We start from the raw sequence: 16,261 nt of genomic DNA, 5'->3' as shown, positions 1-16,261 counted from the left end.
CTTAATGCTCCCATTCGTTCGGTGAGGCGTTGTACCTTTTTCTTATTTTTTTGGGGCGCCATCTCTAGTATGACACAAGTCTTCTCGGGGTTTGCTTCGATTCCTCATTAAGTTACCATAAAATCAAAGAATTTTCTAAAGAAGACTCTGAATGCGCACTTACTCGAGTTGACCTTCATATGATATCTTCTTAGAGTTTGGAAGGTCTCATCCAAATCAGCAGCATGATATTCGGCCTATCTGCTTTTTACCAGCATATCATCGACATAGACCTCTATGTTACAACCCACTTTGTGCCTGAACATATTATTAATCAAGCTAGCGTTGGTAGGTCGCCTCGGCATTCTTCAATCCAAAGGGTATAACTCTATAGTAATGGAGCCCTTTATCTGTAATGAACGACATTTTCTTCTCATCCTCTGGCACCATTCAGATCTAATTATAGCCCGAGAAAGCATCCATAAAGCTGAGGAGCTAATGGCCTAACGTGGCATCGACCAACTAGTAAATTCTTGGTAAAGAGAAACTATCCTTTGGACAGGCTTTGTTGAGGTTGGTGAAGCCGATGCACATTCGCCACGTCCTGTTCAGCTTCTTGACCAGCACGACATTGGCTAGCCAATCGGGATAGTCTACCTCTCGGATGAAATTGGGATGGAGAAGCTTATTTACCTCCTCTTCAATCTCCTTCTAGCTTTTTGGGGTGAAGCTTCTTTTCTTCTATCAGACCGATCGGTGAGTAGGGTCTATATTCAGCTTGTTGGTCATAACCTCTGGGTCTATACCTAGCATATTAAAAGCTGACTAGACAAAGACATTGGCATTAGCGTGAAGGAATTCTAGGAGTTGCACTTGGGCGATGTCATCAAGATGGGCTCCAATTTGCACTATTCGGCCTAGCACCACCACATTAAGAGGCACAGAACAAAGGTCTTCGACTAGCTTCCTGCGCTGTTGCCCTTGGCTATCTTGAGAATTGAAGCTTTTGAAGGGAATCATCTTGGCTTCTTTCCCTTGAGCATAGCCGCATAACATCTTCAAGCGAGCACTTGGTCACCTCGGACCTCTCCTCAAGGCCGGCCCGAGCCCTAGGCGACTGAGGCGATCGCCTAAGGCCCCGGGCCAATGGAAGGCCCCCGGGAGGCTGACCAAAAGGAAGCAAAGGCCCTGATCTGGAGCTGGCTATGAGTCTTCCCCCTTGATGGAAGGGAGGTGGAGAGTTTCCTGGCCTGCAGAGGGGCAATTTGGGATGTTGGGGATAGTAGTTTTGTTTTGGGTGGGGAGAGCGAGAGAGAGAGAGAGGAGGGATTTGGTTGGCTTGATAGATGCCTGAAGCCACTCTTATCTTTCATCCCTTCTCTTTTTTGGTTTTGGTCTTGGTTTTCCTTCCCTGACATTACTCCTGATCCAACTGGGCCATCCGGAAGAAAGATAGGGGGATTGGAGATGGACTTCTTCGAGGGTGGAGATTCTTTTAGTTTTCTCCTCTCGGTTTCTTCTCCCCTCTTGGGTGGTAGAGAGAGAAAAGGAGGGAGGGGGTTGAATGGCTGCTGTACTGTGATGTTGCAGTTGCCGCTTGGGTACTTACTTGAAGGGAAGATGGTGGGATGGGGTGAATTTCCCATAATAACCCTACTTTCTCTTATAGAGAGGTTCCTTTATGGACAAATTCTTTTCTTTACCTTGACCATGAAGTGCCATGGGATGACCTTTTCCTATTTAGCTCTTGCTTGACATGGTAAACAGTATTACCAAGCATTATCTCAGTTATTTAATCAGTTTCATGGCCCTTCATTTAGTATAATTACTTTTATGTGCTTCCATTCAAGAATTATATTAAATTAAAAAGGCTTCTTGTCTATCTTTGTTAGATTCATGTATCTTTGTTAAAATAGTGTACTTGATAGTTATCTATTTTTATATATTTTTTTAAGTATTTTATATTTATTAAAAAAAATATTAAAAAAAAGGCCTCGTTCATTGGATTCGCCTTAGGCCCCAGAATGTATTGAGCCGCCCCTGCCTCTCCTACACCACTTTTGGTTGGAAACTTCACCAGAAGGTGAGGTGGAGACCATGGCACGCAAGCCGTCTAATCCTAGACATCACAAAATGGTGTTGTAGGCTGATGGGACTTTTAATGACTAGAAAGTCCATCATGATCGTGGTTTGTTGTGGAGCCCGTTTGGCTATTATAAGAAGAGTGATGAGCCCTTCCATAGGAACTGGGTCTCCAGAAAAGCCGACCAGGGGGTGATCCTCTGAAGCCTGTCAACTGGTAGATTCATTTGAGAAAAGGCCTCATAAAATAAGATGTTTGCCAAGCTTCCATTATTTACAAGAATTCTTTTTACATCATAATTTGCAATATAAGAAAAATTACAATGGTATCATCGTAGGGGGTTTGTACCCGTTCCTCGTCAACATTTGAGAAGGAAATGACTTTCTCTGCCCTTAATCTCTTCATCGACGAGCTCCCTACATAGACGGCTCGCACATAGGCTTTTAGGATAGACCAACTAGCTCCACCAATAATTGTTCTGCCGGCTATGGTGCTAATGACTCTAGTCGTCAGTTGGTTACCAAGTTTCATCTAGAGAGAGGGTCGCTTCTGACCAAGATCGGCTTGGCCCCGAGGGTTTCAAACATAGGCGCCGAGGTAGCCTTGTTCAATAAAGGCCTTAGCTCGATCTCAATTTTTAGTTGAAAGCAGTCCACGATGTCATGCCCATGGTCGCGGTAGAATTAGCAGTACTACGTCATATCCTTGGAAGACATAGACTTTATCTACCACGGCCACTTCACATAGTTGTGGTCATGGATCTCCATGAGAATCTATTAGCGCGGAGTGTTTAGGGGTGTATATCTCCCAAATCTCTAAGTAGGGCTTCTCGATCGGTGGAGGGTTCCTTCATCCCCTTTGGATTTCTTAGTGGGGTGTCAAGTCATCCCGGACCTGCTTATTGCTTTTCTTTTGGCTGGTTCTGCCCCAGCTAACTCTCATTGTGTCGTCATGGCCTCCTCAGTGTTGATGTTCTTGTCCGCCCGGGCCAATAGCTCGGCATAGTCTCTCGAAAATTTTTTCTCAAAAGAAAAAAGAAACCAAGAAGTCCTCGGTCTACTCCTTATGGCGGACATTATGACTGAATAATCAGGTTGTGTACTTCTAGGGTGGTCGCATTAAAGCGGTTGATGTAGTCTCGTAAGGACTCATCATTTCGCTGCTTGATGGAGAAAAGGATGTCTGAAATCCTCCTCAGTCTCTTATTGCTCACGAAGTGGATAGTGAACATCCGGCCAAGCTGTTCAAATGAATCGATGGAGCTAGCTCGGTGTACCACAACCGAGCTGTCTTCCGAAGGGTAGCTGAGAAAGCTATGCACAACACCACATTAGAGGCACCTTGGAGCATCATGAGAGTTTGAAGCTCTTTAAGTGATCTAGAGGGTCCGAAATATCATCATACGTCTCCAGCTGTGGCATCTTGAAATGGGAGGGAACAGGGTCCCCCATTGTCTTCATCGAGAATGGAGGGTTTAGTGGTGAACTCCTCGTCTCAATTTTGATTAGCCTAATGTCATTGCAGGTCTTCAAGATGTTTAATGCATCTCTTCAGGCTTATGGTCAAGGTTGGCCTCTCTCCTGGAAACTTCGTCAAGTCGGTGAAAGGAGGAATTGCTGGAGGCCGACTCCTTCCAAGAAGAAGAGTCAGTGGATCGAGATGGGTACTCCTGCACAACTCTATGGCTAGTTGTGGGGGCTGCATGGAGCTTTGCCGGAGTTGTAACGACAGGAAGGCTAGTTGGAAGGCACCTGCCCCCCACTCTGAGGTGGGGAGCGTTGACTTGAGCACTCCAGGTCCTCTCGATGATCATGGTTGTGGGCCTCTTGCTGAAGTGGCTGCTGACGGGCGGTTGGCTGTTGCAAGTGTTGCATCGCAGTAGTCAGCACTTGAATCTATTGAAGAAGTACTTGAAATTGTTCAGAGGTCACTACTGAAATCGTCTGTGGCCTTGGCGGTGGTGGAGTCCTCCACAGGCTCTGCAAAGAACCATCGGACTCCTCTAGCATATTCAGCTGGAGATTAGAAGATGACGTCTGCACCCTTTGAGACTTAATAGTAATGGAGAGATAAAACCTCTTAGGGTGGTCTAGACCCTTCCTCTAGTGTTAATCTGTTGCTACTGAGAACCGACTGACTTTAGGTACCGCGACGAAAAGCGCGACGACACTAGAGAGCTTGGTGGTTGTCGGCTGCTTGAGTTGGAATTAGAGGAGGCGAGTAGTGCTCGATCACTGCAACTAAGCTCCTTTAGCGGCACTCCGACCTAAAACAGCACAAAGCAAAAAAGTCCTCTAGCTAGACCGTATCTAATGGAGGACCCTTCGATGCCTAAGTTAGTGTGGTTATCAGGAAACAAGAAAAGGTTGTCTCTCAGTCTGTTAAGACATTCTTCTTGCTTGCTTACCTCCTCTGCCTCACCTTTTTTGTATATATCCGGTGGAAGAGCCTTCCTACCATCAAAAAATTAAGGCATGTGGGTCGACCAAAAGTGACTGGCCTAAGTACAACTAGGATGTTAGGTGTGAATGCTTCGGACGCGGATGATGCTTTTCCTATCACATTGGTAGGATCTCAGATCTCAATGATCACTGGTCCCCCAGTTAGGATGTAGCCAACTATGGGGAGCTCTTGATATGTGAGCTCAGCAATATGGTACTGGGCCTACCTAGTGGCCGCTTTCAATCCACCACATGTTGGTGTCGTAGTGTATTTTAATTGGTTGGACCTTTTAGTGAGCTATAATCGGTTTGGAGGCATATCAGATGGTAAACTCTATATGAAAATAATTTAATTCATTATAGTTATTTAAGCGTGTCCTCCAGCCATTGCTGATGGATGACTGAGAGAGGATAGGAATGGTTGGGAGCTGAAAAGAAGACGTAGGGACATCTTGATGCAAGTTCCACAGTTTTTCTAAGTCTTTGAACGTCCAATTAATCCCCCTAATGTTTTCCTTTTCGCTTGACCCTCGATACCTAAACACTCAGAAGCATAAATGGTATATTTGTTGGGTATGCTAATTCATACCAACAAAATCTGAAATGTGATTGGAGATTCTTTCTTCTTGTCTTATCAAGTACATCCACACTACTATGGTTTAGAAGCTATTCTATCCAATCATAATTAAAGTAGTTGTTTGACTATTGAAAGACCATTCAATTTTTAAGACTCGATAACATGGGTAAGGATTGGAAACCAATATTTTTACTTGAGGTGAAAACAAGGTAACTAAGCCGGTTCAAGATGCTTATTAGATACCCAATGTTTTTACTTGAAGAACTCTCATTATGGGGGAGATTTTGAGGGATAGCACCACCCAAGACTCAAATCGTGACCTCTTGCTTGGAAGTTGGAAGTACCTATTATGATACCAAGAAAGCCCTTTATAAACAGGAGCTTTTGTTGACTCTATACAAAGAGAATTGGTCGATGAGAATTTAAAAAGATGCTCAGAATTCCTCATTCTTTTTGTAACTAAGAGAGGAAAAATATTCACCGAGTCATTGAGTTAATACAAAAGAGTAAGAAATAGAAAAAAAAGAAAAAAGAAAATTATAGTAACATCTCCCAAATTTTTTATGTATCCTCAATTTTAAAAAATTTCAAACTAATCCTTCAAATTTTTAAATCGTTCGAAAATAATCCTTCTGTTGCATAAAGCAACTGTAGTATAAATAAATCTTGGATATGTATTTGAATGGGTGAAGTCTCAAAAGATTTTTCATGTGAAATAGATCTTAAAACATTTTTAGTATATGGCTCATAATTAAGGATCGTCCACCACATAACTCTCAAACTCTTTTATTCATCTGCATGGTCAAAAAGCATTCATAAAGGTCTCAAGAGGGTGAAAGTATTTTTGTCATTTGTAATGGCAAGCTAACGGCGGAGCTGGAGGACCACTTTAGAATGAGTTGAAAATTTAAGAAATGTATTTGAAATTTTCAAAGTTGATGAGGTGCAGAGAAGACACGTCCATAGTTGAAGGGCCATCACTGTAACTTTTGCTGAAAGAAAAGACCCATCCCCTGCCCCAAAGGGCCTGAGGACACCCAGACATGCTTGCACGTTTACTTCTAGGACCAATATTTTTGGGTCACTAGGCCATTCCCCTGAGAGGAACATATATATAGCCGCACCCTGCAAGAACAACTAGATTTCTCAAACAAGATCCTCGTGTTCCTCTCCAGTCCGGTAGTCCACATGATCACCATGCTACATGGTCCCAAACTGTTTAAAGGTAATAAAGAACTGAGATCTCCCTCAGAGAGAATTATTGTGATGCAGAAATAATTGAAGATAATGCAATAGACGATTGAGAGCACAAAATTTGATGGTAATTAAGGCATCTTAAATACCCACCTAGCTGCAATGGACAACCATATAACAATTCACAAGGTTCCCTCAAACATTGGACGCCATCTTCTCAAATTGGTCATATAGAATTCTTAATAAAGGATGGTTTAGGATTTAGGGTTTAGAATTTAAGGTTTAGAATTTTTTAAGATTTAGGGTTTAGGATTTGGGGTTTGAGGTTTAGGGTTTGGGGTTTGGGGTTTGAGGTTTTTTAAGATTTAGGGTTAGGGTTTAGGGTTTAGGATTTAGGGTTTAGGATTTGGGGTTTCGGGTTTGAGATTTGGGTTTTAGGGTTTAGGGAAGTGAAGAAAGGCTACCATATTTTCTGAGCAACCCTGAAGGAGAAGAGCACATGTTTTATCTTCTCTATCCTTGCCAAATGATGGAAGTTTTGATGGCCTTGGGGAATACACACTTCCAAATGGTGGAAGCAAAAGGTCATAAGGGACTCCCTCGATTCAGAGAGCCTATAAAAAGATCTAACATAATAGATTTCTGAAGAGTCCAAAAGTTATTTCTGAAACCTATACTTTTGAACTTAAAACTGCTAGTTTATGGTCTCAATATTACTTCTACTATTATTTTTTTGGAAGTTATTCTGATTTATGTGATGCTTTAGATGTGGAGCTAAAATTCTTTGAGGAGACGGTGGATTAGATCACTACCTTTCACAAAATAAGTTGAAGAATTCGCTTCTAGGATGTAGGATCAATGTTCATATAGCCATCTTCTCTTCTCTTCATATTTGGAGAACTGAAAACTAGCGTTTCTTCATTTCCTAAGCCATATTTTGCATCAAGTGCATGTAAATGTCTGTGATTTTGGCCTTGACCCTTGGATATACATTTGACATGTGAGTTGCAACCAATCTAATGAGGGTTTACTGAAGGGAATGAATCAACTTCTCACCATCAGGCACAATTTTACTTCTTGTTAATCCTGGAAAAACTTTTGGTACCACCTACCTCTAAGCTTAACATATTCCTCCAAGCATATTTCTTAAAAGAAACTGTTTTAGCTCTTTATGTTATAACATAAGTTGGAAGGAGACTCTGAACTTGCATCCCGATCGGCTTAAATCTTTCAATCGGCTTCATTAACTTGTAACATCTCAGTTTCATTAGTTTTGATGTAGTTATCACCCGCGTAAGCAAACACTCCTTTTCAACAAATCCTTGCAAACAAACATGGCTTTTCAGCAAGCCATGTCATGCTAATTTAATATTTGTGAAACAAGTGATGTTAAACAAACGGTCCTCAACAAATCCTTGTAAACAAACATGGCTTTTCAGCAAACAATGTCCATGCTAATTTAATGTATGTCATTTATCAAACTGTGCACTCTGTTTATTGCTCAAATCATCTCTCTCGGCGTGTGTGCATTTGACTTCAACATGTTCACAACCTCTAGAGAGCTCACCAGGTTGTGAAGTAGCTCCATATTTCCTTTTATAAGGTGGACTCCCCTGCCAAAGTTTTGTTTCCAATATCTGCTCTGCCGTATCTAGTAACCCCATCTGCAACCAATTTCCCGTCTCTTTTGATAAAGAATATCTTGGCTTTTTTCATGTTAACCAACAAACCTCCACACACATACATCAAGCTCATTAGTTTTAAGATGCTTGGCCTTACACAATTCAATCATCATTGCCATCAACTTAGCTGTTTAGATGTCTTCAGTCTTGACACCAATTTGCTGTAGCTCACAGTGCCTTGCATGCCTCCTAGCTGAAGTTGAGTGAATACTTGTTCTAATTTGCAGATCATTCTTTCAGTCTGTATTAATTTTACTCACGAAGTTCCACTGAATAAATTTTTCAAAAACTCAAGTTTTCCACTTATGCTATGATGTAGACTCTTGGGAACTAATATTCAATATTATTTTCCATGTCAACTCTGAAAATCTTTTATGGTAGAGCAACTTAGCCATGTGTGTAGATATCAAAGTATCTAGCTCACAGCTCGGCTTTTTATTCCAACAAAATAATAGAAAATAGTCTTGCATTACATTCCAGCCATTTTAAAACTGAGCTTAGCATATGGCATGTGAGCACAACATATTTTGATTTAAAAACAGAAGCAAAACACTATCAGTTCCAACTATATTGTGCATTGTTTTCAGGGTTCAAGGTTATAGAAGTAGCATCATCTGACTTCATGTTCCTCACAAATCTAGTAACTAGTGGAATCCGCATCACTGCTTATACTTAAAGTGTCATTTATCAAAATTATTGGATGGAGGCATTGATTACATGGACAATCCAATAACTAAGATATTCTTAACCAGCATATGATATTATAAGAAAAGAAAGGATGTTTGGTTGATGCAGACTCTTATCAAACCAAAAACATAAGTACTTTTACACTGAAGATAAACTCGATAAAATGTAGAGGCACCAAATAATGAGCACAAATTTTCCTATGTTTATTGCAAAGATGAACCTCTACTAGATGCATTAAGACCAAATAATAAGAAAACCTAGATTTCCCCTGTGTGCATCATTGCACATGGATACCCTATTTCCCCTTTGTGATGAGTTCCTGAGCCATGGATGTGTCTGGGAGGGCTGGAATCGCTCCTTTCTTGGTGGTGCAGATTGCTCCGCAAGCATTGGAAAATCTAAGCGCCTCCTTCAGCTTTTCTTCGTTCTACAAGTACAATGCAACGACAAGTGTAAATAAAAACACTGATGCTGAAAAATTATATTTGCAATAAAAACAGTGATTCCAGAGGCAGAAGAAAGTACATGGAAGAGGGAGTTGTCCTTGGCAATGGAAACCAAAAGGGAACCAACAAAAGCATCGCCAGCACCTGTTGTGTCCACAGTAGTCACTGAAAACCCAGGTACTTTTCCTTTGAAATTCTACATTTTTTCAAATAAAAAAAGGCATCAAATTAGATCCTTTAATTTTCAGCAAGTAGAACATTTTTTTAAAGAAAAATATCATAACAAGTATAAACAGGATGTTAAGGACAATAAACCTTTGTGAAGTATCTGCAACCCTTCTCGCCATCTGTGACAACAAGCAGCTTCAACCCATCAAACCACAGTTTCATAATGACATCCTCGCTCGCTGGATCTCCTTGTGTCAGGAAAGCAACCTCATCATCACTAACCTGCAAACCATATTAATCAAAGTTATAAAATAATAAAGCTTGAGACTAACTTCATCATCTGGACTCCTTTCAAGCAGGATGAACTCTTGGATGATTGCATTTAGTAACACTTCGAACCAGCTTTCTGTTTAGTTTTAGTTCTCTAGCATGCAAAGAGGAGAATGTTTAGTACCTTGATGAAGTCAGCCTCCTTCCAGATGCTCATGATGCCATCGCGAGCTGCTTCCTGAGATGGCCATAAGGGGAGCCTTACATTGGGGTCGTAGGATAAGAGGATGCCAGCCTCCTTGGCAGCACGCATGGCAGCAAGGTGAGCAGATCGGCAAGGCTCAGATATAAGACTAATGGAGCCATAATGGAAGATCTTGGCACGGCGGATGAGAGCAAGGTTGAGCTCCTGCTCAGTGAGGAGCATGTCTGCACTTGGGTTGCGGTAGAACATAAACTCCCGCTCACCATTACTCTTCAGAGTCACGAAGGCAAGGGCAGTGCGGGCATGGGGGTCCAAGAGACAACCTTCAGTGTTCACCCCATTCTTCTTCAGTATGTCAACTAGCATATATCCAAACTCGTCATCACCAAACTGCAACAAAGGAAGAAGAAAGTGTCAAAAAACCAAAACTAATATGAATCACTCATGTAGCTTTGGAGAACAGATTCGAATCTCGCTTCCAGAAAGACATTTATCAAATGATAAATTTCATTCATCTTCCTAAATAGCAGTATGTTTTGTTCCATAGAAGTCCGTATTTCCTGAAGAAAATTTAATTAGTAGTCTACAAGATCGAGAATATTCAACAAATTCTGATCAAAATTCTCTCTTGATAGGAGTAGAATATGCTGAGTGTTCATTGGGCTATATTTTATAGTCACTATTCTACTGTTGTATTAGTCATTCACTTTATTCACCCAGATCGTTGAATGATGAAAATGATGAATGATTTGATTTACAAACTTGAAGTTATTTCTGTTAGATTTTTATTAAATAATGATTAAAAGTTTTCATACTTAAAATATATATATTATATATATATATATATGTTAATAAGGGAGTTTGCTTTGGTGGTTGGTGTGTTGTTTGGGTGGGGATGAGATAACAGGTTCGATTCCCATTCCCTCCTTTTTATTTCTATTACGTAAAGCCTGGTTTTCTTGTGCTCGTTGGGATGTTCCCTCCTTGTCCGAGCCGAGCTCGGTTCTCTTGTGCTCGTTGGGCCTGTGCTTGTCCGAGCCGAGGTTCTCTGCAGCCGAGCTGGGCATGTGCTTGTCCGAGCCGAGGTTCTCTGCAGCCGAGCTTGTCCGAGCCGAGGTTCTCTGCAGCCGAGCTGTGCCTGTGCTTGTCCGAGCGAAGGTTCTTTGCGCATGTGCTTGTGCTCGCTGGGCCCTGCCCCTGCTCGTCCGAGGTTCTGTGTGCCTGTGCTCGTCCGACCCACCTCAACTGAAGCGCGAAGAGCCGAGGCCGAGGTCGGACCACAGGTGTGATGAGCCCAGAGGAGCCGAGGTCGGACAACGGGTACGATGAGCCAAGAGGTGCGTGGGCCGTGCCTCGCACCCATAGCACGAGGAGCCACGTCGCTTCCTCGTTAGCACCTCTTCGCAACCGACCTCGCATCCGCTGGCCATATTCCCAGTGTTTTTTCAAACTTTCTTACCGGTTTTGACCGTTGGATCGGTTTTGGGTCGCGTTTGTCCCGAAGAAGTCTATAAATAGACCTCTTCGGATTAGATAGGATATATAAAAAATTGAAAACAGAGAACTTCTATTCTCCCGGTTTTGCTGTTTTTCTTTCAATCAACGGGCTTGCTGCATACTGATTCTGGGTTCGAAGGCTTCTTTGATCCGTGCAAATCATTGAGGCAGAAGGAACAGTGCGAGAGGCTGTTGTATCTCAGGAGTAGAACGCCATCTAAGCCTAGTGCACTGTAAGGCGGCGAAATCTACTTCAAGGAAAGTGACCAACATACCATGCCTCAGCATCTCGGGTTCCATTTTTCCACTTTCTCTATTTATTTTCTCTAAGCCTATTTCTGCCTATTATTTATTGAAGTAGAGTATTATAAATTTAAAATTTTCTGGGACAGTATATTCCCAACAATTTCCGGGAGATTAGCCACAGAATACCCACACAAATAGGAAACAAAATAAATTGAAGAGAAATAAGAACAAGCACAGTTAAAGTACAGAAAAATGCATTAGACTACATCGAGAACAATCAAGGATGTTTGAAGCATATTCAAGTATCCAACTGCAATGGAGAGATAATGGTTAGTGATATATTTCATAGTTAATAGCATCAAGCATGTGTCCATATTTACATGCCAAAGCACAGTGGCTGCAAAGTGCTCCAACTATCCTCTCCCTTTTCTACCTAAGGCGCCTCTGTGATATCTACCCAAATAAGTGGGAATTTAGTAAAGAATGTGAATAGAGGAACTGAATGAACTGGGAAAGAGCACCAATTTAGTTATCCAACTAAATTGTGGTTTAGAAGATAAACCCGTAGAACATCGTACAGTGGCTTCTCTAACAGATTTGTTGTTATTTGACCGTTACCCTTTTTACCCCAGTTGTTATGTTTGGAACATAACAGCTCTTATTTATTATTTCCACTGTCCATTATATTTAAATTTTTACAGCATAGATTTAGATAATTTTAATTCAGTTTTACTCCAAAAAGGTCCACCTTAATGGTTTGTCCAGGCAAATTATAGCCTTCATAGCACCTAATAGTTTCCAAGTGCATCATCTATTACATGTTATAGATTCACAATATCTAGAAAATCTCAAGAATACTTTATTATTCGGGACTAGGAGCAATGCACTAGACATGTTCATATGAGTTTTTAAGCTAGCGGTAATGCTGCATTCTAATTGCTCTAAAAAACCATTCCATCCACTCATACATGGTGTTCACAAGAGCAATATGACAATCACAAAACTACGTGTATCGCATACAGACCTTCAGATTTATGCATGAAATCTTGCAATGTTCCATGGAATTACGTGCACAGATTGATAGATTAAACTTATATTTGTCACTTGCAATGCAAGCCAAAAACACAAAGATGACTTAAATAAATATGGCAGAAATAACATCATTAAGGTCAGCTTCATTACAGCAATGATGTACAGGGCATTCATCTTATAAATCACAATCGAGAAAAAGAGAAAAGGCAAGAAACCATGGACCTCTGGGACCCATGCCTTAAGATAACCCAGCTCCACCTAATGCACCCACCCACCTATGAGTTATTTAATCGTTTAAGCAAGAAAACGGTATAGAAAATGGATGTCTTCTCTTCAGTTCCGGTCCCCAGTTTTACTTTTTAGTTTTAGTTTTTTCTGTTTTCTTTTATACAAAGTCCTACATCTACCATATAAATAAATCCCAACGTGATTCACGCGTACGCATGGGGGATGAGATCACCCGCTCACGCGCCAGTTCGGTAGGACATCGTGGCCCGCATGCGTGGTGCAGGGTATAATTTCTCCACCAAAACGCACCACTCGTGGGCCCTCCAACGACACGCCGCTGAACGTACCGCGCTCTTCCCCTGCCGGGGATTTATAAAAAGGGCAACTTGTCTGCTACCACTTCAATTTTTTTCTTTTTTTTTTTGGGTAACAACAGCCCTGTTTTAATGACGAAAAAGAAAAGAAACTGATACTATAACAAGAGGACGAATTTTTACAATTTTTTTAGTCTTTTTTATCTCAATCTTATATTAGAGTATGAGAACAGACCAAACTTTAGCGGCGCCCTTCCGAGATCACCGATAGGCGCCGTTCCGATCCGCCTGTTTGGTAGATCGGACGACAGAAGCATGCGCTCGCCTCGACCAGATCGAGTTCAGCGGACCCCACTCCTCTCGCACGCATCACGTGAACCCTGGCCCGATCTCGGGTCAATGCCCACGCTGGACGGTGCACGTTTACCCAGAAAAAGAACTATTATAAACAACCAAAATAAGGGAGAGAAAAAGATCAAGAACCGAAAAAGATGTCACCTTTCGTCACCTCCAATCAAGATCCGACGGTCCGGAACCGCCAGATCTCATATCAGCGATCGAAGCAGGGGCGGACGACAAGCTGCGAGCTCGGGTCCCGGATCGCGGAGTGACCGCATAAACAAGAGAGCCAGGGAGCGAGAGAGAGAGAGAGAGAGAGAGGGGGGGGGGGGGGGGGGGGGGGGTGGGGCGGTGTTGGAGCCAGATCAGATCTGGGGGTTGGGGTGGGGGGTTACCTTGCCGACGAAGGCGGAGCGGCCGCCGAGCTTGGTAATGGCGACTGCGACGTTGGCCGGAGCGCCGCCCGGTGCCTTGATGAAACCGCCGGACTCGGCCAGCGACACCCCGGCGACGTCTGGGACGAAGTCGATCAGCATCTCCCCAAACGACACCACCAACGGCGCCTCCTCCGATCCGTTCGCCTGATCGATCGCCATCTCCTTTCTACTCAAATCTCTAACAATGCTAGAAGCAAAAAATATAAAATAAAATAAAACAGAACTTTAAACGCAGGAAAAAGCAGGGGTGAGCGTGGAGAGGGGGAGGGGGAGGCGGTTTTATAGATAAGGGGAGGAGAGAGAGGACGGGGGTTATTATGGATAAAAATCAAATTAAATTTTGACTTATCCGTAACTTTGCTTTATCCTATTTCTGTCCGATTAATTATTTTATTTCTACGATCCTATTTTTACCCCACTTTTATTACTTTCTTTTTCTTTTCGGTAGACAAACATTACTTTTTCTTTCTTTATTAGGAGATGACACGTGGATATATTTGCGAGTATTTGTTGGGATTTTTACGATTACGTGGACCCCGATTTCTGTGTATTCGCTGCGATATTCGATATTTATTTTCCTTTTTTATTGTATTTCATTGTTTTCGATTTTGGTAAGTAGGTTTTTAAGGCTTGAATATTGGGATTACGATAAGATTATAAGGTTCCTATTTTTCCGGTAGGCAGTCCTTATCTAGCTTAGAAGGTTGAGCTGGGTTCAATTTTTATTATTTTGAGATCAAGGCAAATACAATCGGACGATCTGGATCGGAGGGCGGGGGATCATTTTTACGGTGTCCCCACCGTCTAGTCAAGAGCACTTTCAACGGGAGGTGCCTGGTCCCGCGCGAGCGCGACCGAGATCTGGGAACCGAGGTGGTTCGATCGGGTCTACCGATCGGATGGTGCAGCCTCGTTCTCACAAACTCGTCAGATAGTCATATTTTTATAAATCAGTTTATAAAAATCGTGCTATGATTGAGATGAGGGAAAGGGTGGCTTTCTATTTTCCGTCCGAAAAGATACCGGATAAATTTCATTAAATTTTCTTTTTGATAATATGGTTAGATCAGACAATGTAAGTCAGGATCCAATAATACGGAGAAAAAAAAAAAGATAGTTTCAAGTCAATCCCACAAACAACCACCAGAATGCTAAGCCACATAAGAGGCAACTCAGTCAACTGCCCTATTCGCCTTGCAATACACATGGTTGACCCGGATGGTTGCACAACCCATCACCATTTTGCAGATGCCCTGCAACAATGGATGGTCGCCATCAACTCCCATTGGATTCTAAATCCAGCCAACTACTGTCGTCGAGTCCCTCTCAAGTTAGATGCTGTCATATTTCAATATACTCCTTGCATGGTTAATACTCTCTCCACTAATCTAGAGTCAGAATCTTTGATTACGAATCCCGCTCTGACCTGTGTCCACCATCAGACACACTTCCATCAAAGTTGACTTGAGAAAGCTCAAAGGTGGAGACTCCTAGGAGACGAGAATTATCCGAGTCGCTATAGGAGCTGAACAAAAGTTCTAAATGTCCTTTGCTATCCTAGGTTCACTAGTAGAAAAAGGCTAGAGAATCTCAGCCTCATGAAGTAAGCCCTTGTCCACCATTTGCCTAGGATGCTGCTTTTTGTTCTTGAATACCTAGGAGTTCCTATCAAGCTAGATATGGTAGAAAACGTGGGCTGCCCTGACACCTGGAAGAACCATGGCTAGCTTCCTCATAGTTCCCTTCAAGAAGGCTAAGAAAGATTCAATCGGTGTCATCTGGTGCAGAAATGTCAGACTGGTCTCAGAACACCTCCACAATTGAGCTGCCCTTAGGCAATGGAACAACACATTAGCTATAGACTCCTTCGATGTTCAGTCCACGCAGGAAAGGGGGAGCCTCAATCCTAAATACATCTAGTCGGGTGATAGCTCCATGTCACTTTTCGGAGAAAGAGACACAAGGGTGAACATGATGCTTCCAAATCCAACCTTAGGCTGTAGATCCTTTTCCTCTGTATTTTGATAATTGTTGATTGGTGGAAGAAACTAGTATATTTGTCTCCTTCCTTGATCCACTGCACCCTAGCTTTCTGCCTCTAGAGCACCTCCTGTTGGCACAACAAGGGGTGGTGCATTGCTAGTTTTCCTCTAAGCTCTACCACCTCCTCAGGGGGCAATCCTCCACACCAATCCTCCATAGTTTGTAAGTGGGCAATCGTGTCCTCTATTTTCTCCAATTTTCTGAAAATATTTCTCACCTCCTTTCTATTCCACCTTCGAAACCTACGCTTGGTTAACTCTAGTTTGTGGATGACTCGATACATAGCATCCTCCCGCACCGCCGTTCTCCATGCACCATATACAATATCCTAAGATTGCAGATAAAAAAGCAAGATTTTCTCAAAGTAGAAGGGACTTCGAAATGGAATAGCTT

The 16,261-nt window shown here is 42.3% G+C and overlaps 1 protein-coding gene across 1 annotated transcript; it reads right to left on the bottom strand.

Annotated features, from left to right (window-relative positions):
• Positions 1-8,686: 8,686 nt before the first annotated feature.
• Positions 8,687-14,103, bottom strand: LOC103697084 (fructokinase-2-like). The gene is made up of 5 exons (XM_039128335.1): positions 13,784-14,103; positions 9,712-10,122; positions 9,405-9,539; positions 9,169-9,285; positions 8,687-9,070 (listed from the first exon to the last, which is right to left on the bottom strand). Exons 1-5 carry the CDS (start codon positions 13,982-13,984, stop codon positions 8,939-8,941), a joined length of 996 nt encoding a protein of 331 aa, XP_038984263.1. The 5' UTR covers positions 13,985-14,103; the 3' UTR covers positions 8,687-8,938.
• Between the last annotated feature and the right edge of the window lie 2,158 nt (positions 14,104-16,261).

Source organism: Phoenix dactylifera, chromosome 7 (assembly GCF_009389715.1).
Source record: "Phoenix dactylifera cultivar Barhee BC4 chromosome 7, palm_55x_up_171113_PBpolish2nd_filt_p, whole genome shotgun sequence".
Taxonomy (NCBI): Eukaryota; Viridiplantae; Streptophyta; class Magnoliopsida; order Arecales; family Arecaceae; genus Phoenix; species Phoenix dactylifera.
This window is presented reverse-complemented; position numbering and strand designations above follow the sequence as displayed.

Coding starts and splice junctions, on each gene's coding strand:
- LOC103697084 (XM_039128335.1), bottom strand. CDS start 13,984: ATGGCGATCGATCAGGCGAACGGATCGGAGGAGGCGCCGTTGGTGGTG. Junction 10,123..13,783: donor GCTCCGCCTTCGTCGGCAAG/GTAACCCCCCAC, acceptor CCTTTGTTGCAG/TTTGGTGATGACGAGTTTGG. Junction 9,286..9,404: donor GTTGCAGATACTTCACAAAG/GTTTATTGTCCT, acceptor GAAAAAATGTAG/AATTTCAAAGGAAAAGTACC.